The 27,043-nt window shown below is 39.5% G+C and overlaps 2 protein-coding genes and 2 long non-coding RNA genes across 6 annotated transcripts in view; 3 read left to right on the forward strand and 1 right to left on the reverse strand.

Annotated features, from left to right (window-relative positions):
- LOC124182559 (lachesin-like) overlaps window positions 1-27,043 on the reverse strand; it is a 203,092-nt gene that overhangs the window by 59,599 nt on the left and 116,450 nt on the right. The window lies entirely within an intron of this gene.
- On the forward strand, window positions 656-17,314 carry LOC124182561. The gene is made up of 4 exons (XR_006870809.1): window positions 656-765; window positions 16,346-16,361; window positions 16,789-16,794; window positions 17,301-17,314. It is a non-coding gene; the product is annotated as an uncharacterized LOC124182561 (long non-coding RNA).
- On the forward strand, window positions 9,264-10,622 carry LOC124182562. Its single transcript, XR_006870810.1, has 3 exons — window positions 9,264-9,353; window positions 9,681-9,790; window positions 10,268-10,622. It is a non-coding gene; the product is annotated as an uncharacterized LOC124182562 (long non-coding RNA).
- On the forward strand, window positions 10,628-13,242 carry LOC124182560 (alpha-(1,3)-fucosyltransferase C-like). Its single transcript, XM_046569998.1, has 2 exons — window positions 10,628-11,684; window positions 11,970-13,242. Exons 1-2 carry the CDS (start codon window positions 11,029-11,031, stop codon window positions 12,322-12,324), a joined length of 1,011 nt encoding a protein of 336 aa, XP_046425954.1. The 5' UTR covers window positions 10,628-11,028; the 3' UTR covers window positions 12,325-13,242.

Here is a 27,043-nt window from a genome sequence, read left to right on the forward strand (position 1 = left end):
GGTTATCGGGGTGCGATGATTTCAACACTTCCTTGGTACCATTTCGGTTATCTTATCGGATTAATGACACCAATAGTCCAATATTCACCGCCGGAATACACCTGACGAATAGTCTTCATCCAGTGGCCAAGCTAATCTTGTACTCTGAAGTCTGTACACACCGTTTCTATCGAATTTAAAATATCACCAAAACTTGAAGCTATTTGAAAACGAACCAATGATATGGTAACGGAGCTCACTCGTGCAGGGTCATTAAATTATTCTCACGGTTGTAATTTTTTGGAAAAATGCTCAGACTTCAGTTGTGTGGATATTGTGACGTTGCACCTAGAGTGCAAGTCATAACAAACGCCAAACCCGCGGGGAAGAGCCGAACATCACCGAAGCCCCCCGACGCTCGGCAGAGCCGAGCGCCAGATTCAGTACGAGCACGGAAGTAACAGCAGCAACACCTGAGCAGCCCAGCCTAAGAGCGAACGAGAAAGAAAGAGAGAGAGTCACAGCCACACACCGATACACCCAGCTACACTCAACCACACCGAGAGAAAGAAAGAGAGAGAGTCACACCCACACACACCGATACACCCAGCTACACTCCACCACACCTCGAGACACCCACCCACACGCCGACGACACCAGATTAGCCTGCATTCTACCGCCGATCTGCTCCTCCCCTCGCAATACCAACCCTGTCTACCACACACTCCCCGTCACTCTACACCACCCTCCCCTCGCCATATCAACCCTTCCGACCTCATATTCCCCGTCACCTCCCACACTCCTCCCCCCCCCCCCCCCGCGCGTATCGGTAAGTTAGTATTAAGTAACGCTAAGGGCTGAGGCGTGATCAGCCACCGCTCAAGTCTACAACCCTTTTGTACCTCTTAGGTTAAGTCGACCCCTGGTGCAAAAATACACACACTAAGTTTTACCGATTATATCCGCCCCGTCTCTAATTGTCTTCCCCCACCCATATTATTCGTGCGGACTCAAAACCCGTCACAATATAAAAGAGGGAGTGTGGTTTTATGCAATTAATAATTAAGTAGTTTATTAGAGTATAATAACTATTTACATAATGAACAGTGCGGCATGTCCTATTAATAAGGAGTCCAGGAGTAGAGAGAGCTAGATTGAATCTTGGCGCGTACGGTCCCGAGCGAGCTCGTCTCGCTACGCAAAACTATCGCTGGCCAATAGATGGCTCGTCAATCATTTGTCTATGTATTGCAATAAGTTACCTCTAAGGATCAAGCGGTTATGATATCATCTGTCAAATCACTGGTGTAAAATTGAACGAAAAATGGACTAGAAGTATTACACAGAGTTTCAAGAACGAAAATTTATCTCCTGGTGTGTTTTGTTGAGGAAAGTTTCATCACAGTGAGCAATACGGTGAAATAGAATAGCGAAGATTTTTAGAACGTGCTTTCAGTGTCCGAGAATGAAATCAAAATGGATGAAGGTAGTAGCTTTGGGAATAATTTCCCTTGCAGTGATAAGGTGGAATTTAGAATCGCCATCAGCAGCGTTGAAAGAAGACATGGCTACCACAATTAGCGGCAGCTTGTTGAATTCGGAAGCCGCTCGAGGCGACGGAAGCACTAAACGACGTATTTTATTGTGGACAAAGTTTTTCGGTGACAAGTGGTTCTACATGGGTGAAACCGGCCACTTCGATGGATTTTCGATAAGATACAACAACTGCGAGTTAACGCATTCGAGAAACCTCACAGAGGTGACTAAATACGACGTGATAGTCTTTCATGGCAACGAACTGCGCCTTGACGACCTTCCCGAATACAGGGAGCCCAACCAACTGTACGTGTACGTGAACCTCGAGAGTCCGGCCACGCGGACATTCCGACTTGATACCTTCTTCGAAGACTTCTTCAACATGACCATGACCTACAGACTCGACAGCGACATTCCTTGGCCGTACAAAGTGATGCGGAACATCGATACCGGCCAGGTGGTCGCCCCTCTTGAACATCCTGAATGGTCCCAACCTTCGGACGACCCGATGAGGCTCAGGCTCGACGTGACGTTTGAGGGGAAGATCAAACCCATCGCGTGGCTCGTCAGCAACTGCAAGACTCCGGGCAAGCGCGAACTCTACGTCAACGAGCTCCGGAAGTACGTGCAGGTAGACGTAATCGGGAAATGTTCGAAAGTCTCCGATCATAGTCCCAAGTGTCCCAGGTCGAAGGACTGCTTCGCTGAATTTATTGAAAAGGACTACTTCTTCTATCTATCGTTCGAGAATTCCTTGTGCACGGATTACGTCACCGAAAAATTCTTCAACGCTCTCAGGTATGATCTTGTCTTAATATCTGTCATTGGAACGAGTCGTGAATAATTGTTCAAGGTCAGCGGTGCTCGAAGTGCGATGCGAAATATTCCGTGATGCGTAGGATCGTTTCGAGTCTCGTGAATTAGTGATTCCATTACGTCTCACATAATCTTGGAAGGTCCGTTACTGATTGCCTCTGTGATGTATCAAGGTCTTCCGAAGTCCGTCGGTTCACAGATGCCATCAAATTTTCCATGATAACAATGAACGTCGGCATTTCAAATCCAGATTTAATTCTGTTTCAGTTACCACATCATCCCGGTGGTTTACGGCGGTGCAAACTACAGCAGATTCGCACCGCCGCATTCGTACATAGACGCCCTGGACTTCGAGAGTCCAAAACAGCTTGCCGAATTTTTGACCAGCTTATCGAAGGACCGTGAAGAGTACCTGTCCTACTTTTGGTGGAAGAAGTCTTACGAAGTGGCTTCTGCGAACCTACTCTCTAACATCTGTGGATTACTCAACGAGCCTGAAGGGAAACCAAAAACTTATTCGCGTATCAGCAGCTGGTATGCGGAGGATCAATGTCCGATTCAGGACAGGTTCAGCAAAGGGAAGTTTGCCACGAAAGCGTCGAGAGCTCGTATATGAATGAAAAAGAAAAGCGGAGATCATGCAGATGCTAGAGGAAGATACGGAAAAAGCAGGGTCCAGCTTGACACTTGCACAGCTGGTCGGCGATATCGCGATTCGTTCGGAAATGGGTCTCAATTATCGATCATCAGAACAGTGATCATCGTAATGTCCGTCGACCGTTTGTCATACGTTCGAAATTTTCCTCTCGGACTTATTGTTGTTTGAGCAAGAATTCGATCACTTGAGATCCTGAACGCCCAGACTGCAGTTGAGTGTTACCTAATTACGTTAAAAGGAGTGCTTCAATTTTCGTTCGAGTTATGTCCCTCGGCTTCAAAGTGATCTAATGGTGAGAGCTCGTTCTCCGCTCCAAGAGCTGCCAGAACCACCCGACTCTACGAGACGCGAAGCTTCCGTTTTGCACTAGGCAAACGTTACTTATGAACGCTTCAATTCTTGGTAGCGATTATTTATAGACTGTAAATTGATAGAACTTTGGCAACTGCATTTTTTTATTCGTTGCAAGTGCGCCAAGCTGCAAGGAATTGGACTTTATTAAAAATACGTTGCCACAAGTTTTTGATAACCGATAACACAGATGAGAGTTTAGTGGGATCAATAGTTCTGGAACTGAATAATGATTTTGAGTTCCCTACATAAAAATTAGTATAATTCTGTGCATAATACATATTCATGAATTCATCGATCAAAGACGGAATTAAAAATAGAAAAACGAATAGTGCTAATAAGGATAAAAAACTTACATCGTTATCTTGGAAAAATAAAGTTTTCAGTATTATTACGAAGAGCAAAATAACCAACTGTACTCCAAGAAAATTGTCCAGATTTCCGAATGATGTTAATAAAATGTGACAAATAATAATATCCACGAACGAATGAGTGAATGAATTAGAATAGTACACAATTATTTCAGAATTGGATAAAAATAATTACTCACGACTAGTAAAGTAATAAGACGGAAGCTTTTTGATTCGGCCACTCCCACGCCCTGATAACGATTAAAATTTCGACCTCAGGGGTTGTAATGTCATTTGAAGATTCGCCGGATGAGATTTAACCTTTCAATTTGCACGGAGTTCGGAGGAACGAACGTCACGAAGCGAGTGCATGAAGGGATCGGATCGAGGATAAACTTTTCCACGGGGGTGTAAGGTGTGGGGGGTTGGCGAGCACAAGGGTGGCTGCGTGGCCAGGATGTTAACCCCGAGGCGCAACCGGCACGGCGAATAATCAGCCGTGTTTCGCACGTTCTCGTCACGCTTTCAGAACAGCTTTGCCCCGCGAAAAGTGGCCAACCCCTCCTCGAATGTTATTTTTCAAAATATAATTCGCCCCTGACTCGGCTCAAAACACACATCGAGTCAATTTTTAAAACGCCCCGAGTGCTGCAGCTTTGCACTTTCCGCGTTTCTTGGAAGAGAAAAAAATCAGCAGTAGAAGAAAGAGAGAGTGAGAGGGAGAAGATGAAATTACGTTCGGAAAAAGACGCGTATGGGGGGAAAAAGTATAGAAAACTTATATTTGAACCTGAACATTTATGCCGAATAACTTATATTGAATCACGGATCAACGAGTTTTATTTACCTTCAGATAAAAATTACGCTGGAAGAAATTTCCCGAATGCCAAATGTCAGGCGAATCTAGAGCCTAGATCGAAGTTACAGTAATCGTAAATATACAGCCGCCTGGAATTAGGATTCTTTGGTTATTTCATTGGTTCCCGCCGACTTGAACGCGGCCAGTTTTTCCGAACAAAAGTTTGACCGGAAAGTCACTTAGTTTATGTGTCCAGAATCGTTGAAATTTTTCCCGTATGCGTTATAGGAATTTTCCCAATTTATTGCCGGGCTACAAGTAGACGCGGAATTTCATGCGGTTTTACCCACCACTCTCAGTTACAATCACCCGAATTTTAGGCCAGCTTGTAAGAATTTGAAAAACTTGACAGGAGACTACGAAGGATTGCAAAATTTTTCCAAAGCTTTCGGAATAAGGTAGCTTGATCGGTTTGGGAGTTGCGAATCATTCACTAAATCGTGATGACTCGATTTATTCTTCTAAATTTTACCGGATGATCTAAAAAGAGTATTATAGAAGATTCCAGTAAATATTTCAAAAATTTCCTAAAGCCTGCAGAATATTGTAGCTTAATTACCTTGCAAGTTGTTGCAATTAAAATTGCAAGTTGTGAGTTATTTACTGAATAGGGGTGACTCGATTTATACTTAAGATATTTCAAGACGATCTGCAACTCTATAAACCGTACGATTCGATGTTATGGAAGGTACATACGACAAGTGTATCAAATAACATTCTTCTCTCAAAATAGGTAATAAAACTTGACAAATAATCCCCAATAAACTTACGAAACGACAAACCACAGTTGAAGACGGCCTTCCTTTTGCGCAGCAGGTAAGTAACTAACCACCCATCACGGTGAGTCTTAATATTTTTAAATGAAAAGTTCGAGGACCCCAAAACTACGATTGGGAATTTGTTATAAATCGTCTCTATAATACATTTTTCATCAACTTGAAATAATCCCCTGGGCCGTTTTTTTTATTTCTTAAAAATTCGTCAAAATTGCTATGTATAATAACTTAAACGCTAAATAAGCTGGTTCATTCTTATGATACGAGTTTGAATAAATATTTAAGTAAGTTAAAGTACTTGCAAATCATTATTGTAATAGTAACATGAATATTTTATTCAAGTATTTTTCAACAATCACTAAAAACTAGCCATATTTATAAAATTAATAAAATAATTTTTTTTTTTGAAAAAGAAATTTTTATTTGAAAAAAGTTACACGAACTTACAATGTGTATGTATTTTGTTGTTAGTACGTTTTGAACTAAAAAAAACTCAAAATTACATAAAATTTATAGAAAACATAGTAAATTTCATTCAAGCAAGAAACTAAAAAAAATGTATTTGAATATTTATAACTTTAAGTATTTGCAAATCAAAGATGTCTGCTGTTGTATTCCCGAACAGCTTTGAGTAAATTTTCTGCATACTTAGGATGTGACTTTTTCACTTTATACTTAATCCATATTTTTTTAAAGTCTGCATGAGCTGATTCCACAGCTTGTTCTGAGTAGTATCCCAATCCTTTTTTGTTTTTTTCGCAAAAATCTTTAATATGGAAAAAAACGGCGTGAACTTTCGGAGTAACTTTAATCTCTAAATCTAAATAGCTTTTTTTGAAAACAGCAATCTTGTCAAGGTAATCCGATTTTAAATCAATCGAAAAACAAGAATTTACAACTTCTTTGAACTTGTCAAAACAAGTAACAAATTGCATACAAGAAAAATTACAGGTTGTTGTGAAAATTTCACGTAAGAGATCCACTTTGTTCAGTAACGTTTTACTCGAATTCCCATTAAATCCTGCACTTCCGTATAAGATTTCTCGGCTTACATTGCACATTTTAGCCCACTGTTCACAAATTTGTTCAAATTTTTTGTACATGCTGTTAAACAGCGTGTTTACAACTCCAATCAACAAATGTAACTCAGGAGGTGCAATCAAGTCAGTAATTAGCTTTTCTTCATCTGATGAAATTACGGGTAAATTGCAACAATTTTTAAAATTTTTACAATCTTCTTTCTTAGAACCATTTGCTTTCCAAGCTTTGAAATTTTCAATGCAACTCCCAATCGTTCTTAACACACCTATAATGTCTAAGAAATCTTTATGAGCGGTACACCAAGTGCAAGGGTACGTACTGCTGTGTGACATCAGACCAATCAATATATTGAATAATTTTAGATCCGCTGAAACTTTAGCTTCAAAATCCTTTAGATTCAACAAGTTCCATAAAACTGATAAATTATCGTGATTTTCTTCAGAAAATTGGGTTACTCCTATCAAAAATAACTTATTGACACCTGAATCTTTGAAATTCTTGGAAACTACTCCTTCATTATAACTTTGCCTTTTGCTTTGGCTTGGAAGCATTGTCTCATTCTCTAACGATTGAATAGATAATGTTATTTTTAAGAAACCTCCAACACTATCTGCACCAACTTTAATGAACGCTTTATCCACTTCACGGATGTCCTTCACATCATCGATTAATTTTTGAATATTTTTACAAAATACAAAATATTCTTCGTTAGTCTTGCTTTCCGTTTTAGAACTAGTTAACTGGCATTTTGTTACATCAAAATAGGAGTCAAGAGAATGATTTAGAGCTTTGATTTTTTCCTTAAGATTAGATTCAAATAAATTCCTTTTTTTGGTTGCACTTCGAAGTGATTTAGCAATTCCTAAAGTTGTGTTAGTTGATAAACCAAAATTAGTACTAATTTTTGATAAATTTTCAGCGGATATCATCACCAGTTGTTCAGCTTCTTTTTTATTTTTTAAAACACTAATAGCCATTGGTTTACCTTGTTCTCTTGATAATAAAATCGAATCAGATTTTTGACACGTTTGATTGGTAGATTTTTCTTTGATTACGTTACACACCATGTGTTCTTTCACTTTCTGATCTAATAAAGTCAAGTTTTGTATTAATTGTTTATTTGTGCAACTGTGGCGTTTACCTTTTGCGATAATTGATAGACATTTTTCACATTTGTTATTTGCAGATTTTTTTTTCTTTGATTTTTTTCGGTTGATCGTAGCAGAGGATTGTGAAAAATTATATTTACTTTGATTTTTCACTGTAATACATAATTCACAAGAACACGGTTTTCCAAAATTTGATCGAGTATTATTAGATAGCTTAAAATTGGAGTAATTTGGCATCACAATAGAATTATTACTAGAATTTTTATTTGCGTAAATCTTTTTCTTGCAATTGGCACATACTGCTTTTGGCAACCGTTCATCATTGCTGTCATAAAACACATGCTTATTAATTAACTTTTCAAGTGCATCTGTTATTTCAAAAATAGTTTTTTTTTTCTCTTTACACAACAAGCACAATTTCAAACGACATTCACTGTGCGACATCGCGTGCACTTTGATTTTAAGTAATGGTTTCATTTTCACACACTAACTAAAAGTACGAGGCATAATTTAATTTTGATGTTCACACTTTCAGGTTACATTACGAACTGACAATATTTTCATAGTATACATAACTCGAAAGTAATAGATTACAGAAAAATATTAAAATAGTTTGAAAGATTATTTACATTTTTTATTATAAAGTACAAGAATAATTCCGAGTAAGCAGGTAAATATATATACTGCTATCGTCATTCGATGTAAACAAAGGAGTAGCACGCATTCGTTTTATGTAAACAAACCTATGTAAACAAACCTAACGCTTTGAAAGATTATTTTGTTCGCTGTTGAATTATTATTTAAAGGTGCATTATTACTAACGATCGATAAAGTAAATAATTATCATATCGATAAATAGTAAAGTAGGATAAATATTCATGTTACTATTATAATAACGATTTGCAAGTACTTTAACTTACTCAAATACTTATTCAAACTCGTATAATAAGGATGAACCAGCTTATTTAGCGTTTGAGTTATTATACATAGCAATTTTGACGAATTTTCAAAAAATAAAAAAAACGGCCCAGGGGATTATTTCAAGTTAATGAAAAATGTATTATAGAGACGATTTATAACAAATTCCCAATCGTAGCTTTGGGGTCCTCGAACTTTTCATTTAAAAATATTAAGACTCACCGTGCCATGCCGTCAACCTCTTGAAATCTGCAGCCGTAGTGATGAGAGAGAGAGCGAGATATAACCCTGGATACTCCGTCCCTCTCACTCTCCGTTTGATTGCCTGAGAGAAAACGTATCGGTCAACCACGTTGTCGAGCGAGAGAGTGGGGTTATATAATAGCTTCTCTATCTCACTCCTCCGTCACGCCTTTTGCACAAGCGTACCTAGTCCCAGTAATATACTTCTGAGCTCGGTGAACACCTCGATAGTAACTCTTATTGGGATGCCGTAGTCAAAATTAGGATCTACCTTACCGACTGGAATACCCATTTCTGTGCAAACCTCTGAAACCTTGCCAACAGGCAGCCACACAAGGATGCTCCGAACAAAATGGCGGCTTTGCGGAGGAATTTTGCGTCAACCGACTATCCAGTTAGTATAACGATCAGTGCTGGCTGGTGGGCGAGGGAGATCGATCACGTATTCGATGGTGTGTCGAATTCCGTTTGACGTTACTTCTAACTTCAGAGTGACCCCGGAGTTAACCTACACTATCAGGCTCATCGGAACTTACATCGTTTCCCTGCAGGATAGACACCTGTGTGTACATAAGGCATGGTCCAGTTAAATTAACAAAAGTAGAAAAATGAACCGGTAAAAAGCTATAAATTGGTGGAGATCCTTATTTTGGCATACTTGCGAAGTGACGGTCCCGACCTGTACCTCCAAGGCTCGATCCACCATCTTGAAAAAAGGTACTCCAATCCAGTTTTTTCATCATATCTCGGTAATTGGTTATCCGATCGCGGTGTAGGTTATTGTAAAAGTTAAAGCTCATTAAATTCTCTATAGAAAAAGTAAGATTGATTGTATTCATATCTTCAATAGTATGACGTCTGTAAACACAGAAACAATTTTTACTTATACGCTGTGCTCTTGAATCTATGCTTCTACGCGTTCTAAATATCAACTAACACACTATTGGCAACATTTATAAATTCTTCATACCGAACGTGATAATAATGTCCATGGAATAGTGTCTTCCTGTTAAGTATATGTATAGAACACATTTATATATGCAGATAACAGCACAGTCTACGCAGCGACCGCGTGTGAGCGTAAACGGATATGAGAGAGATAGAGAGCTCGGGCGAGAGCTGGAGGCTAGTTCCATTTCAAACCACCAAGCAAGGTCGGGACAAAAAGTTCAAACGACTTGTAAATAATTTATATGATTCTTTGGGTAATTTAAGGGGACCCATATTTGGTCATTTTGCTCTAAAAAAATTCCATCTCTCTGTACGGCTATTACAATTTTTTGTCAAAAACTCGTTTTTACAGCTTCCGTAAATTTACCGTTTTTTTAAAGTGCTATAACTTTTGAACGAATTGAACGCCGAGTTCTGCGCGAAGAAGACTAAGCTTTCTTGAACCGCGCACCATGATACTATTCTTTTCTCGAAACTATCACATCTAAGAAGTGTCACCTCTAAATTTCAGTTCGAATTATAAAAACTTGACTTTTTTATGACTTTTTTTTAACATGTTGCCATTTGATTTCTTACATACCAAATTTTCGTATGTAATCTAGAATTTTCAAAGGATGTTCCGTAATTTCTTGATCCACATCGGACCGATAGTTGGTCTCACGAGTATTTTTTTAAAACAGATTGTGTAGAATCGACTCCAGTGTGACCACCGTGATTGAATTTGGAGGTGTAACCACGAAAGGCTGACACTGCCTTTGTACCACTTCAGTCATCTTATCTGATACATGATAGCATACTCCAATATCTACTGCCGAAATACTTGTGGTGAACAGTCTTCATCCAGCAGCCAATCCAATTTGGTACTCTGAAGTCGACCCACATTTTCTGTACAGAATTTAGAATACTGCCAAGACTTTAAGGTATCCAAAACGAACCTGTGGAATGGTAACGGTGCTATAGATTCGTTTTAAAAAAGAAGCTCAGACTTCAGAACAATTTCTATATCACCTCTCACAGCACTGTTACGAAATTGAAAGAAAAACGAACTGGAGGCATAGCACAGAGTTTCGAAAATGCGTATTCACTTTCTAGCACGTTTTGTTGGGAAGAGTTATATCCACGGCCAAGAAACACAGTGAGCAATACAGCGGAATAAAGTGACGAGGATTTTCAGGAGTATTTTCAGAATGTGCTCTCATTGATCCATGAACGAAACGGAAATGACGAGATCAAAACAATGGATGATAGTAGCTTTGTCAATAATTTCCCTTGCAGTGACAAGTCCTTGTGGAATTTAGAATCGCCATCAGCAGCGTTCGAAGAACACATGGTTGCCACAATTAGCGGCAGCTTGTTGAATTCGAAAGCCGCTCGATGCGACTGAAGCACTGAACGACGTATTTTATGGTGGACATAGTTGTTCGGTGACGAGTGGTTCTACATGGGTGAAACCGGCCACTTCGATGGATGTTCGAAAGGATACAAAAACTGCGAGTTAACGCGTTCGAGAAACCTCATCGAGGTGACCAAATTCGACGCGATACTCTTTCATGGCAACGAACTGCGCCTTGACGACCTTCCCGAATACAGGGAGCCCCACCAACGGTACGTGTACGTGAACCTCGAGAGTCCGGCCACGCGGACATTCCAACTTGATACCTTCTTCGAAGACTTCTTCAACACGACCATAACCTACAGACTCGACAGCGACATTCCTTGGCCGTACAAAGTGATGCGGAACATCGATACCGGCCAGGTGGTCGCCCCTCTTGAACATCCTGAATGGTCCCAACCTTCGGACGACCCGATGAGGCTCAGGCTCGACGTGACGTTTGAGGGGAAGATCAAACCCATCGCGTGGCTCGTCAGCAACTGCAAGACTCCGGGCAAGCGCGAACTCTACGTCAACGAGCTCCGGAAGTACGTGCAGGTAGACGTAATCGGGTACTGTGCGGGATTCTTCGACGGTAGTCCGAAGTGCCCCATGTCGACAGACTGCTTCGCCGATTTCATTGAAAAGGACTACTTCTTCTATCTATCGTTCGAGAATTCCTTGTGCACGGATTACGTCACCGAAAAATTATTCAACGCTCTCAGGTATGATCTTATCTTAATATCTGTCATTGGAACGAGTCGTGAATAATTGTTCAAGGCCAGCGGTGCTCGAAGTGCGATGCGAAATATTCCGTGATGCGTAGGATCGTTTCGAGTCTCGTGAATTCGTGATTCCATTACGTCCCACATAATCTTGGAAGGTCCGTTACTGATTGCCTCTGTGATGTATCAAGGTCTTCGGAAGTCCGTTGGTTCACAGATGCCATCAAATTTTCCATGATAACAATGAACGTCGGCATTTCAAATCGAGATTTAATTCTGTTTCAGTTACCACATCATCCCGGTGGTTTACGGCGGTGCAAATTACAGCAGATTCGCGCCGCCGCATTCGTACATAGACGCCCTGGACTTCGAGAGTCCAAAACAGCTTGCCGAATTTTTGACCAGCTTATCGAAGAACCGTGAAGAGTACCTGTCCTACTTTTGGTGGAAGAAGTTTTACGAAGTTGCTTATGCGAACCATTGGACTCTCTGTAACATCTGTCGATTACTCAACGAGCCTGAAGGGAAATCAAAACCTAATTCGCGTATCAGCAGCTGGTATGCGGAGGATCAATGTCCGATTCAGGACAGGTTTAGCAATGGGAAGTTTGCCACGAAAGCGTCGAGAGCTCGTATATGAATGAAAAAGAAAAGCGGAGATCATGCAGATGCTGAAGGAAGATACGGAAAAGGCAAAGTCCAGCTTGACACTTGAGCAGCTGGTCGGCGATATCGCGATTCGTTCGGAAATGGGTCTCAATTATCGATCATCAGAACAGTGATCATCGTAATGTCCGTCGACCGTTTGTCATACGTTCGAAATTTTCCTCTCGGACTTATTGTTGTTTGAGCAAGAATTCGATCACTTGAGATCCTGAACGCCCAGACTGCACTTGAGTGTTACCTAATTACGTTGAAAGGAGTGCTTCAATTTTCGTTCGAGTTATGTCCCTCAGCTTCAAAGTGATCTAATGGTGAGAGCTCGTTCTCCGCTCCAAGAGCTGCCAGAACCACCCGACTCTACGAGACGCGAAGCTTCCGTTTTGCACTAGGCAAACGTTACTTATGAACGCTTCAATTCTTGGTAGCGATTATTTATAGACTGTAAATTGATAGAACTTTGGCAACTGCATTTTTTTATTCGTTGCAAGTGCGCCAAGCTGCAAGGAATTGGACTTTATTAAAAATACGTTGCCACAAGTTTTTGATAACCGATAACACAGATGAGAGTTTAGTGGGATCAATAGTTCTGGAACTGAATAATGATTTTGAGTTCCCTACATAAAAATTAGTATAATTCTGTGCATAATACATATTCATGAATTCATCGATCAAAGACGGAATTAAAAATAGAAAAACGAATAGTGCTAATAAGGATAAAAAACTTACATCGTTATCTTGGAAAAATAAAGTTTTCAGTATTATTACGAAGAGCAAAATAACCAACTGTACTCCAAGAAAATTGTCCAGATTTCCGAATGATGTTAATAAAATGTGACAAATAATAATATCCACGAACGAATGAGTGAATGAATTAGAATAGTACACAATTATTTCAGAATTGGATAAAAATAATTACTCACGACTAGTAAAGTAATAAGACGGAAGCTTTTTGATTCGGCCACTCCCACGCCCTGATAACGATTAAAATTTCGACCTCAGGGGTTGTAATGTCATTTGAAGATTCGCCGGATGAGATTTAACCTTTCAATTTGCACGGAGTTCGGAGGAACGAACGTCACGAAGCGAGTGCATGAAGGGATCGGATCGAGGATAAACTTTTCCACGGGGGTGTAAGGTGTGGGGGGTTGGCGAGCACAAGGGTGGCTGCGTGGCCAGGATGTTAACCCCGAGGCGCAACCGGCACGGCGAATAATCAGCCGTGTTTCACACGTTCTCGTCACGCTTTCAGAACAGCTTTGCCCCGCGAAAAGTGGCCAACCCCTCCTCGAATGTTATTTTTCAAAATATAATTCGCCCCTGACTCGGCTCAAAACACACATCGAGTCAATTTTCGAAACGCCCCGAGTGCTGCAGCTTTGCACCCTCCGCGTTTCTTGGAAGTGAAAAAAAAAATCAGCAATAGAATAAAGAGAGAGAGAGAGAGAGAGAGAGAGAGAGAGAGAGAGAGAGAGAGAGAGAGAGAGAGAGAGAGAGAGAGAGAGAGAGAGAGAGAGAGAGAGAGAGCGAAAGGGAAAAGATCAAATGAAGTTCGGAAAAAGACGTTTATGAGGGTCAAAATCCAGAAAATTCACATACGACCCTCAAAATTTGTGCCGAATTACTTATATCGGATCACGGATGATCGGATTTTATCAACCTACCAATGAAAAATGCCCTGGAACAAATTTTGCGAATGACAATCGTCACGAGAATCTACGTGTATTTATAGCCTGGAGCCCAGACCGAAAGTTACAGCAACGCGCACAACCGATGGAGAAAAGCTTTGCGCTCGTAGCTTTCTATTTAATCGCTATTTTACGTTCGTTCGTATATATACAGCCACCCATTTACGATTCTTCGGTTATTTCATCGGTCCCTGCCAAACTGAACGTGGCCAGTTTTTCCGAACGAAAGTCCGACCGGAAACTTAGCTAGTTTTTGTGTCCACAACCGTTAAAATTTTGCCCGTATGCGTTATAGGAATTTTTCCATTTCATTACCGGGCTACAAATAAACCGGGAATTTCATGCGGATTTACCCAGCAATCTCAGTTACACCAACCCGAATTTTTGGCCAGTTTGTAAGAGTCTGAAAAACATGACAGGAGACCACGAAAGATTGGAAAATTTTTTGCAAAGCTTGGAGAATAAGGCAGCTTGATGGGTTTGGAAGTTATGAATTATTCACTAAATAGTGATGACTCGATTCATTCTTCTAGACTTTACAGGACGATCTAAAAAGAGAATTATAGAAAATTCCAGGAAATATTGAAAAAATTTTCCAAACCCTGCAAAATATTGTAGCTTAATTAGCTTGCAAGTTGTGAGTTATTTACTGAATAGGGGTGACTCGATTTACTGTTCCAGATATTTCAGGACGATCTTAAAACAGATTTATAATAGATATGAGGAAAAATTGGAAAAATTTTCAGAGTCCAGCAAAAGTGATTTCTTCCTTGTTCAAAAGCTGTACAATTTTGATCCCAACTATTTATAATTGTTTTCTGATTCGTGTGGTATATGAAATAACACAAATCTATTATATTCGATGTTCCACGCAAGGCTTGGCGAAAATGCGATCAAGGTGCTTCATTTTCTTGAAATTCAAAAACGCTGACGCGGAGGTGAGGCGAGGTGAGGCGACGCAACTCCGTCGAGAAAGGCGGTTCTTTTAGAGCTTCCGCGTCGTAATATCGGCTCCGTCCAACAAGTCTAGTTTCTCAAGGTAGAAAGATATCTTACGAAAACCCGAGAAGCTTTTTCTCGTACTATATGCATGATGCGCGAGTAACGTGTGCAGGGTAACGTGGAATACACACGGTCTGCGTTCGCTTATACAGAACCTGCCACTTCGACCGAGAACCGTCTTCGTTCCTCGAATTTCCGTTCCAGTTAACGTCAAATTCACAGACATTTCCGCACTCCCTGAGAAACGAGATAAGCGAAATTTCATTCAACATTTTCGAAAAATCTTCAAGTGTAGCTTCACCTCCGATCGTGTTCGTGCAAATTTCACTTTGAGGAAAGAAAATTTTTGTGAGGATAAAACAGTCGATTCGTTAATCAATCGTTCATATATTAGCTTAAGTGTATCTGTACGAGTATTTTTTTCAATCCAACCGACCGAAATTTTTGTTTTTAATAATAAACGTAGTATAGATATTACGAATACAATGGAAGTCAAATATCGTTTAACGCAACAGCTCATTAAACATTTTATTAATGATTCTTTTCCATCATTTCACTCTCGCATTAATAATTTTTGTCACCAGTGTTGGTTCAGTTGAAAATTGCGATGGTTTTTATTTTGTTGACCAAATTTTTCGGGTAAGTAGTGTTTGCTACCAAACTCCTCCTCAACCTTCAATACCAGGTATAATATAACTTCGGAGGCAAAATACTTGGCGTCCAAATTTAGAGTCGATTCTGCGCCATTGAACGGATGCGATGAAAAAACGTCAGATTCAGAGTTAAAAGTCGATCAACAGCGAACACTATTGGAAGCCAATCGCTGGGCAGACAGTTTTTCGGTAGCTGTATATTTCGCTTTCATCCACCCGACGTCAACGAAGTACAATATTTTCATTCCTGCATCATCCGGATTTTGAACTTATATGTGAAAATCGGAGATTCCACTGTACACACTTTCCGAAGCAGATAAAACTCCCGGGGATCGTTTCGATTTTCACTGGATTTAAAAAAAAAAACTTTTTCAATACCCTATAATCAAGTTGCAGATTCGGTTCTCAAAGTCCGTATAAACGTGGAGCGTAAAAAGCAGATCAATCCGTGAGATTCCGGGTGTAAAGAAGAGCGTGAAACGAAAAGCGTTTCGTTTTTTTCGACATGTGCGTTACACTCAACGGTGGGTCAAACGTCGAGGGTGAAAGCTGTGAAAGCTGACCGTTCCAGTTTGAAGGGTGAGGAATAAAAGAAATAAAAAAAAAAAAAAAAAAAAAAAAACGTAAAAACGTAAACCCAACGAAATAGAAAATGGAGAGATCGAGAAAAGGGTGTCGAGGGATGAAAAAGCCACCGTCGGTGAGAGATCGCGTGTGCAGGATATTATAACGTCGTACGCAGAAGCTCAAATAGAGAGTCGAAACGAAGAGGGATGTTGGAGTAGAAAAAAATAAGAAAAAAAAAAAAAAAAAATAAGGGCTGGCCGCTTGCAGCAGTAAGTCAAAAAGCAATTGAGCCTCCGACAAACGGCTCTATCACCCCCCCCCCCGCCCACTCCCCCCGCCAGGGGTGTTAGGTTAGGTATTTTTCAGATGAAACTCCATAAAGTACGTCGCGGCCAAATATCACCAGAATTTATCCGGCAGTCCTGTAGGAGTCGGACAATCTTATGCCGGCCGTAGGAGGGACGAAGGTTTCGGCTTTCCAAGGTATCCAATATACCCGAAGCGGGACGGTTTTGCCACATGTATGTACAGAAGCGTGGAGTCCGTGGTATATTTATATATACATATATATATATATATATATATATATATATATGTAAGGTATAAGGTCTCAAGGATTCCATCCTTCACGCGAAGATGGGCCGATGGGTCCTGCGAAGGACATCTATAATTCAGGTTAAGAGCACGGCGGAGGCGCATGGTATGAGGGGAGGGGAGGGGAGGGGGGGGAGGTCGAGAAAAGTGGAAGGGTGACTGGTGAAGGGTGTCGGTAGGGGATTTCGAATGCCTCTACCCTCGGAGCCAAGAGAGCAAGAAGATACGCTGAGAATGATCCGGGGAGTCGAAGTGCGTCTGAGAGGCCTGTAATTTCTTTTTATCTTTATTCGCCCCGATTCGATACCACCCTCTGCTTCACCCCATATTTATTGCTTCGGAAAGTTGGGCACGTGTGCGTGCGTGTGTTCGCGGGGATGAGCAGCGGACCGGGGAGGAAGAGGAAGAGGAAGAGGAAAAGGAAAAGGAAAAGGAAAAGAGAGAAAAGGGAGGGGAAAAAGTGTGTGTGTGGGGGGGGGGTGGGGGGGGGGGGGGGAAGGGGGGAAGAAGGGCGGAAAGGTGCCGCTGATGGAAACAAACTGCCCGTGTCCCACTGACCTCACCCAGGCAATCGTAGATATCTCCTTCCCCCTCTCCCCCCACCCTCCCTCCCCCCCCGGCACGTCTGTCTTCCTATCGTTACCAATAGCCTTCGAAAGCTGCGGCTCACGGTATGTCATTAGTGCTTTGTTTGTTTGGTTTCTCTTCTTCTTTTTTTTTTTTTTTTACTCATTTGTTTGATTTTGTTTTTAATTTTTATTTTTGTATTTATTTTTTTTTTATTTCGCGCGCGCGCGAAAAAATCGAGATTACGACCGACTGAATTATTATTCCTCCCGTGCAACATTCCGAAATGTTTTTTTTTTTTTGCTCTTTCAATCTGGCGGATGTTTTTACGAATCGTTAGTTTTTACGGACGGTGAAATATCGTGTGCGAATGTCAAGGTTTGAGAAGAGAAAAAAATGGAAGAGGAAGAGAAGAAAAAAAAAAAAATTCCAAGTCGGATAACCAGTTTTTTTTCTCGATACTTCTTATCGACGTGAAAAGGAAAGATTCTGTCGGTCTGTCCGGCAAACTTTCGGAATGATCTCAAAAACGGACTCGGCGGGTAAATGAAAAAGGTTTTGAACGCAAGATTGGAAGATGCAAAAAAAAAAAAATGTTTTCTGAATATTACAAAATTTCAATATTTTTTTGTTTTTTTTTAAATAAATATGTAAATTGGGTAAAACATAATCGTTTATTGAGAGAAAGTATTTAAGAGGAAAAAGTATAGGTTTTACGATAAAACATTGAGAATCGATTCATTTCCGTTAGAACTGCAATGGTAGTTAAAATTGAATCGAATTGTTCAAAAGCACAAAACTTCGTTTCATAGAATTTCAAAGCGTGGTCACAGTCAAAATATATAACTAATTATATATCGTTCTAAATTTTCACTTTTCCATGTTTCGACTTCATGGATATTTTAAAATTCTATAAAACGTATTTTTAAAACGTAATCTATTTAATAATTAGAAAATAAAAAAATGTACAACCGCTCCGCGACTCTCTTCTACTTGTCCCTTCAAAAAATTCTGCGAGAAAAACCCGCGAACCGGAGTAGTTGGAATAATTTGGAATTGCGGTGAGCCTGAATTTATATGAGAAAAATGTTTGCAGAACAGAGACTCGCGCTGTGTCTTCGAGGCGATAAACGTGGTCGTTTGAACGGACCATTTCGCGCGATGATAATACAGTCGCGTTGTAATAATACAAGGGTTGAAAATACCGGGCAGTTGTTTCGGTGGAAAAATAGTAATCTTGAGGAAGTACCGACTCGCGCAAGGAGAATATGGTCATCGTATCAAGACCGTAAAACTTCTCGCTCGAACGGTCACCGATCCCGTGATTATGCGAAAGTGTGTCTGGAAAACAAGTTCGAGTCGTCAACCAGAGCCGAGTTTCTCATTTCTGTTTTCACATGGTCAAAAGTGTCGCTGCTGAATGGAAAATAAAAAACGAGGAATAACGCTGAGAAAAATTTTCGCAACAGTTGCAAGAAAATGTAGCAACAATGATCGTAATGAGAAAGAATAGCAACGGATACTAGACTTTCCGGTAACGGCTAGAAAATTAATATTCATTTTATACCTAGAACAGTATTTTTCGATCGTGGTAAAAAATGAAAATATTCAAGGACTGACCGGTAATCGGAACTAAAAATTTCTCTCGGTGTGAAGCAAAATATTAACAACAATTTCACAATACTCACATATTATTCGACGATTACCGATCAACTTTGTACAAGTTTGAAGAATTGTGTGAATAAATAAATTATCGACACATCACCAAGGACCTGCTGTTTGACAAGTATTTTCACGATCGTCGCAACAATTATTCGAGTTATTCATAATCTGTAAGACTTCTGCCGATACGCATTTTTCTATGACAGAAAAGAGAAAAAAATGTATGTAAAAATGTCAGACGATTTGTGTAAAATTAATTTCCACAAACTTGTCGCAAAATTTCCTGACAACTGTGTTTTGTTTGAAAAATTTTTCCTTCCGTGACAAAAGAACGTTGCAGTAAATAAGCCGAAAACGATGAATTTCGGTTGAAATTTTTGAATTCTGTTCGACAGTTTTTTCTTTTTGCCTTTTGTCTTTTTTTTTTTTTTTTTGAAGTCGATCGATCATTTCGGAAAAGCTTGGGCGGCGATCTTGTTCGAGACCGAGTTACCTGGGGATCATAAATGTCGGTGTCCGGCGTTCGGTTCAATTAGCAGTAAACACGGAGCAATTGGCAGTCGACGAGGTTGTTTGCATCCAGACGCGTATGCAGCTGCAAGAGGAGCAGCTGTTAAATTCCATCCAGTCCTGATAACGGAATAGGAATTGGCCGAAGTCTATCGCTGCCAAGCAATACGATAACGGGAGGGAGTATCGGCCATGAGTGAGGAGCCGGAAGTGAGCTTTTCCAGGAATTCGATAGGGAGGCAAAGTTACGGATATCGCGTTCCACGCTCAAAGAAGAACCGGGGGAAGAATAAGTGACCGAAACTGCACTGGAACTGTTTTCGCTAACGGTTTGTTCACCGGAGCTTACGTTTTATCTGCGCAGAAAAGTCGAAGGATATCAACCCGGCAGTTCTGATATCCACACTGAGAGAAATTTTTAGTAACGGTTATCGCTCGGTCCTTAACTATTTCCATATTTTACCAAAGTCGAAAAATATTGTTCTGGTTAGAAAATGAAAATTAGTTTTCTAGCTGTTACCGAAAAGTCTGCTATCCGTTGCTATTCTTTATCATTACGATTCTTGCAACTGTTGCGAAAATTTAATTCTTGTGCAAGAATAAATTGACGTTTAAGCCTTGTTTAACTAAACAAGTGGAGTAAGCCGAACAAACTGATTCTGCGTTGCAATAACCAAAAAAGGATCGACGATAGCGCAAAATTACAAAATTACAAAATGAGTAATTAAACAACGCAGTTTCGACACAAAGGACAATTTGTATTGAAGAAAAATTATAAAATGACAAAGAAAAAAAAAAAAAAAAAGAACGCGCACGCACGGATGAATGATTGAATTCAAATATTGGCACGTTTTTTTTTATCCACATTTTCACCAGTCAGATATGTAATTTAAATATGGCTGACTGATATTTTCGTGAATCTTTGATCATTTGGATTAAAATATTTACAAAACTACAGGTGAAAATACGTTTTTTTTTTTTTAAATTATTTTTTCGTAATTGACGAGAATTGATTATTACAAATTAGTTTAAAGTATTTCATCCTTACGTTTCAAATGTCAATTTTTAAATAATCAGTTACACAAAAACATGTTAGATACATCTCAAAAAATTATTTTACACGTATTTATCATTTCACATACATATCAAAAACTCAGATTATTATCTTTACGTTTCTCAAATATCCGAAGAACCTCAAGTTTCACTTCGACGACTAAGTTCTTTTTCTGACAATTGTTTTCACATCGAATAAAACGATGCATTTCTATGAATAAAAAAAAAAAAAAAGAAGCAATCCTTTCCCCCATAATTGGTCAAATCAATAATATTAAACCATTTTCCCTTCACATAAAATATCGTTATATACTATACGTGTATATATATATATATGTGTGTAAGGTATTTATATACAGACTGTTAGGAAATTTATCTGACGGATAAAAGTGCCCGCCGAAGAGTTTATACGGAGGATTGAAGGAGGGGGAAAAGGGGAAGGGTGGAGGGAGGACGAGTGGGGATTTCAATAAAATCCCCGATTGTAAAATACGGATATACAGAGAGAGAGAGAGAGAGAGAGAGAGAGGGAGAAAGACTGTTCGGACTTATCATGGGTCAGTGGATCTCAAAGTCGGGAGGGCCCGATTCACCTCTCTCGCCTGAACGGCTGTAAATTGAACCCCGGACGCCATTTTGATGCCTCCTGCACCGTGTTTATCTTGTCCCTGATCAAGCACCGTGTTCCTTAAACTCGCGGGATTTTCCTTTATTTTGTTTATTTTTTTGTTTTTTTTTTTTGTTCTGTTTTTATATTTTATTTTCTTTTCTGCACTTTTCCAGTGCCCTTTCTTCTCCTCTTACACCGCTCGCGGAATACCGTATGAAGCGATAGATATCCGTCTATACACATAACAGGCAAGGTGCTCCGATATCTGGAAACCATCGACGTCTATCTGTGACCCTGATTTCCGGTCCGTTGGTAAACTATCGACCGGCTATCTCGGCCTGCCCCGAGAATCATACGCGGCTTTTTTAAAATCCTTTTTCTCGAGTTGAACAAAAAAAAAAAGCTCTGGTTGAAACGTTGGAATTATATTGACGAGACGAGGAATCGCTACTTGATTTAAAATCTGCGATTACTGAAGGGGGGAAAATTTGATACGCTCGGTATGATTTTGTAAGCTCGTGACTTTGTGGGATTTTAGATCAGGTTTCTAAATTGTAACACGCTAAGTCTGGCTTCGAACCAACGAATTATTCCAAGTATCGAAATGTAACGTGTATCAAATTTCATCGAAATCATAAACACACCGCTTTGAACTTATTGTTTTGAAAAGCGTTGAAAAAGCTCGTTGTGAACGAATATTCAATACAATTAACCCGTTGAGGACACACATCGAAAAAATAACGTTGAGGACACACGGGGTCCAGCGTACCCCACGCAGAAAAACAGTTCTCATTTGTGTTTCACGCTATGTATCGACTTAAAACCGGTGCGAAACTTGAATTTTATTCCATTGGACGGCTGGCGATAGTTCGAGGTCGAAGATTATAAGACATCTGTATATATACACACATATATATTTAATTAATAACCATTATTTATTGCTGAAAAAAAAAAATTCAATTCATGCATAAATACTTACGTTTACAGAAACAATATAACATCAATCATCGATAAAAAAAAATTGAATTTTTTTAAGATTTTGCCACAGTACGGCCACACGGGGTCTACAGAACCCCCAAAAAAAAAACACGTGCGCACTAATATGTCTCTGCAGGATGACTAATGCCAAAGAGACCTTCGTAACGTGTCAAAACTTGTTGTGGAGACTTCAAACAACAACAGATGGTGCTATATATCTAATTCCTAAGGGTCTTTGTAGATTTAAAATTGCATTGAAATTTGTCTGGGGTCCGTTGGACCCCATGTGTCCTCAACGGGTTAAACAGTTACGGAACATTTTCAAATGTCAAAGGTGAAAATAAAGGTATAAGATTATACGTGTAACATATGTCAGACGGTTCAAAGTCGGGTTAAAAGTCGAGCGTAAAAGGTCGACGACTCCCTGTAAAAGACCGTAGAAGGTGAAGACGAGAATTAGGAAAAAAAAAAAAAATAAAGTAAATAAATAAATAAAGATGAAAAAAAAAAATTAATCCTCCTTCCCACTTTTTCATGTGACTTGGATTATCGTGTGAGAGAAAAGGAGGAAAGCAAAAAGAAGAAGAGACGTCGAATCCTTGCGGAGCGAAGGTTCTCCATGGTTGGTAAATTCACCCCCGGCGTACCGTCGTCGTGAGAATTTTCCGAGTTTCTTCGGCGCGTCGTCGCTCGGTTTCTCGAATAGAGTCGATGAGAGGGCACCTTTTGTAGGGGGAAAAGTAGTCGGCAATGCCGCGTTACCTGCCCGCCTACTTTACTGGCCGAAATGGAAGCGAAAGCACGAAAGGCGAAAGGCGAAAGGCGAGAAGCGAAGACGAGGGTGCGAGAGCTGGATGTTTCAGACTCCATTACTCGAATTGGGGTGGGAATTCCTCCCGGTCCCTAAGCATCCAGTTATATTTTGGTACCGAACTACCAAAGACGCCGAGGTCCGCTGAACGTTGCGTTTCTGTGTTTACCATCCACCCTGGAATATATATCCTCGGTATATTCCCGCTTATTCGCCTATGCACACGCAACACAAGCGTTAACAAGGTTGCATTGTTACCAGGCCCGAATTAAGGGGGCGCCGTATCCGAGGCTAAACTACAACAAAAAAAAAAGAAAAAAACAAAGAAAAGAAAAAAGAACTCCTGCAAGTTGGTTGAATAGGTTAAATTCAAAAAGTGGCGACGGAAAATCGAATTGACTAAGGTCGAGAAAAATATTTCTTTGTTACAATATTTCTGTCATGGAATTAAGTTTGTGTAAAATAGGATTACACAGGGAACAGATTTTATGTCACACTTTTTATCACGATATTGAGTATTGGGTTGCGTTGTGTTTGGTAGCTTTCCCTCCCCCCCCCCCCCCCCCCGCATTAACGCTTGGGAAATGAGCTTTTACATCTTTTGTGTTCCACAGTTTTGTGTTTCTTGCTCGAGGTCTGTTTAGTCTGGACGAGTGTTAATCGAGTTGTGGTTTGATAAAAAAACGTCCTGTTTTGACGCGTAATCATTCGGACAAAATATCGCGAACTTTTGAAAACTGTTGTAACAACTGACAGCGCCAAAAATTAACCTTTCTTTCTTTTTTTTTTTTTTTTTTGCACCGTAAGGAGGCGTTTTCTGGGCACGAATTTAGAGCAAGTCCCGTAGATAGGGAAAAAATTTGGCGACTCGTGGTATTGATGACTTCTTATATCGGATATCAAAGAAAAGAAAAAAAAATTTTTTTTTAAATAAAAATACTCGAAACAATAAATTGGGCTTCGTGATTTTTATCTTCTGCAATTGCGTATCGGGATCGAAAGCCCGAATGACATTTTTATGATCAATTGTGAGAACGTAAAGAAATTTTGTAGGTACCTCGATCACCTTCCAATTCCAACATCAATTAATGCTTGTAGATTAAGTTCGGTTTTTATACCGAATTCCAAAATATATATATATATATATATATATAAATCATTTTCAACGACCTTGCGAATTTTTGCCCGAATGCAATTAACACTTGTGAAAGGTAAAAGACACGAGCTGTTCGTCAATTCAAGCGAAACGTGGTATGTATTTAGGAATTATCGCAGATTCCGTGTAATGAGTTGGTTATGTAATTAAAATTGAACCGTTCCATCAAGAGCCAAAGGTAATTAATTCTCTCGCGTCTAGTCCTTGTTTATTTGTTTTCAAGCACTCGAATCAGCTTATTTTTAATCACCAACAATATATATGTTTATATTATATATATTATACAGGGTGTAGCATTATTGCCATCATTAGGTAATATCGACGTTGTTGTTCGATAGTTTAAATTTTCCCCGAGTCACATGCATAATGCCTATAGATCCAGCTTGTTCATCCCTGACTTCCCTCGTCTCTTCTTATCTCGCGCAGCGTTATGGGTGGATAGTTATAAGGTATAAGGTATAAGGTATATATAAGGTATATATCAGCGCGAGTCTCAAGTTTCTCTTTTTTTCTTACTCTCTCTCTCTCTCTCTCTCTCTCTCTCTCTCCTCCGCTTTTCTATCGGCAGCAGATGTTACCGCCATTGGACAATGACGGGGGAGACAAAGAACCCATGCAGCCGGGATATTCTAGACGTAAGTGAAGTCTGTAGAATATTCAGATGTCATCCCGTTACTTTCGAACAATGAAAACTGCCGATCAATTTCTGACTCGAACATCGTCGGGTAAAAAACATCGACGTTGTAGAAAAAGGAGAAATTAAAGGAAGGCAGGAGACAAGAACGTCCCTCCCTCCCTCCCTCTCTCTCTCTCTCTCTCTCTTTGACTTCGACCAAATTATTCCTAGACGTTTCCACACACCTATCCCACATATAAACTTTCTCAAAATCAACATTATTGCTCACCGATTATGCGGCAAAATTGGAATTGGATTTTTTTTTTTTCTTTTCGAAAGAAAAACTTTATATAACTCACTTCGAAATTATTCGTTCTAGTAATTTTTTATTTTTTTTTCTTCTCGTTTCCAGTATCAGAGATTATTACCAGCCCTTGTTTGGTAAGAAATTTTTGTTTACTTTTCACTCTGTAAAATGTTGATTACTTATTTAAACAGGTTAAAATACAGAGATTACTTTACAGAAGGATTTGAGACGGAATTCGTTGCGTGCAGCGCTTTTTTACCTTTTTTCTCTTATATCACATAGTTTTTAAAAACGTCCGATATCTCCGGAAACAGGAATATTAATTGGTTGTTTAATTTCGCTCTTTTCTAAACCCCCCCCCCTCTTCCTAAATTAATCTCTTCCACTGTTGCGCCTTGCGTGAGATTAATCTCTTTCGGTGAAAAAAATTACCATCGACGCAAAAATATCCACCCACTTGAACAATGCACTTTGCGGTCTTATCGCTACCCCGGCATTTATTAAAAGGGCTTGAAGGGCGAGGGGGGGGGGAAAAAAAAAAGGCGTTTTGAAAAACGAAGAAATTACCATTCGCAGATGAGCGCGATGAATCTTGAGCGGAAACGCTGAGTGAAAAGAAGATTAAAAAAGGAATTGAAATATTCGTCTGCACCTCTGTACACACACACACCCACACACACATATATATATATATATATATATATATATACACGCGATGTGTCTTCGTATTATACTTACGGTATAAATTTCCTGCGGTATGGGGAATAAAATTGTTCAAAAACTGCAGGGAAAAGTAGACAATATATCTGAAATAGTATACATGAAACAGTACGGTATATATATATATCTGAAATATACATCTGACTTAAATCGGGAATATTCGTCTCGTTCCTGTCTTTTGCTCATACGTGGGTTTTCTTCTTGTTCTTTTTTTTTTTTTTTTATTTTCATTCCCTCCTTTTTCTTCTCCCAGCCGAGTTGTTTTGAGAGAAAATAACGCCTCTCGTAAAGCACGTTTTTATTTTTATTACAAAGTTCGATCACAGCGACGCTTGAGGAAAATATTCTTTCTCCCCGGGCGGAGAATATTGTCGACTTTTATACACACGATCGGTATATGTATGCAATAATACAGCGGGGTGTACATTATGCATGTCCGCATACAGCAGAGACGCTGCTCTAAATCGAGGAACTCGATCCTGACGCTCGAGTTTGAGTATCCGAAGGGCGTACGGTTCGGGAGAAAAATTTGACGGAACAAACTAACGATACAATTTGCAATTTTAATCGAGGAATCTTTCCTCAGGATTTAAATTAATCACGAGTCACGAATTTTAGCGTAGAATGATCGCGTTCTAGTTTAAAATTTTTAGTGATCCAATTTCTACAGATCGGGGTCAATTTTGTTTTATCAATCAATTCTCCAGTGTTTGTATTCGAACATATGAAATCAATTCTTAATAAGATCAATGAAGTATAATTTCATCGATCTAAACATTCAACGATTTTGTACCATACTATTTTGTGATTTACGGAAGAGTTGAGTGAAAAATTCGTAGATTAGTTGCAGTTTAACTACATTGGCAAATCGAATCGTTTCCATTGTTAAATATTATAAAATTACTAATGGCTTGGGTTTCTTTTTTTTTTTTTTTTTTTAACTATAAGGCGTTTAAACTAAATTTAACTCGACCTACTTCAGTCGGAACTTTTAAATCTTTGTTTCGCCCTGTTTACCATTTCAGCACTTTCGTATTCATGACTATGTAAGGAGCTTTTTCGAAACGATAAGTATACAGTGTATTGTATGTTCTTCCGTTATGCGAAATATTATGTTTGTCGTTAAATGTAACGTTATTTCACCCGCCATTAATACTGAACTACGTAGGAACGCATAGCGACGATAAATGATACCGCTGCTGCTG

The sequence above is a fragment of the Neodiprion fabricii genome, chromosome 5 (genome assembly GCF_021155785.1).
Source record: "Neodiprion fabricii isolate iyNeoFabr1 chromosome 5, iyNeoFabr1.1, whole genome shotgun sequence".
NCBI classification, from domain to species: domain Eukaryota; kingdom Metazoa; phylum Arthropoda; class Insecta; order Hymenoptera; family Diprionidae; genus Neodiprion; species Neodiprion fabricii.

Bases quoted from the DNA above. Each gene is read 5' to 3' on its own strand.
- LOC124182560 (XM_046569998.1), top strand. From the start codon at position 11,029: ATGGGTGAAACCGGCCACTTCGATGGATGTTCGAAAGGATACAAAAAC. The intron at 11,685-11,969 runs GTATGATCTTAT...ATTCTGTTTCAG, and splicing joins AAATTATTCAACGCTCTCAG to TTACCACATCATCCCGGTGG.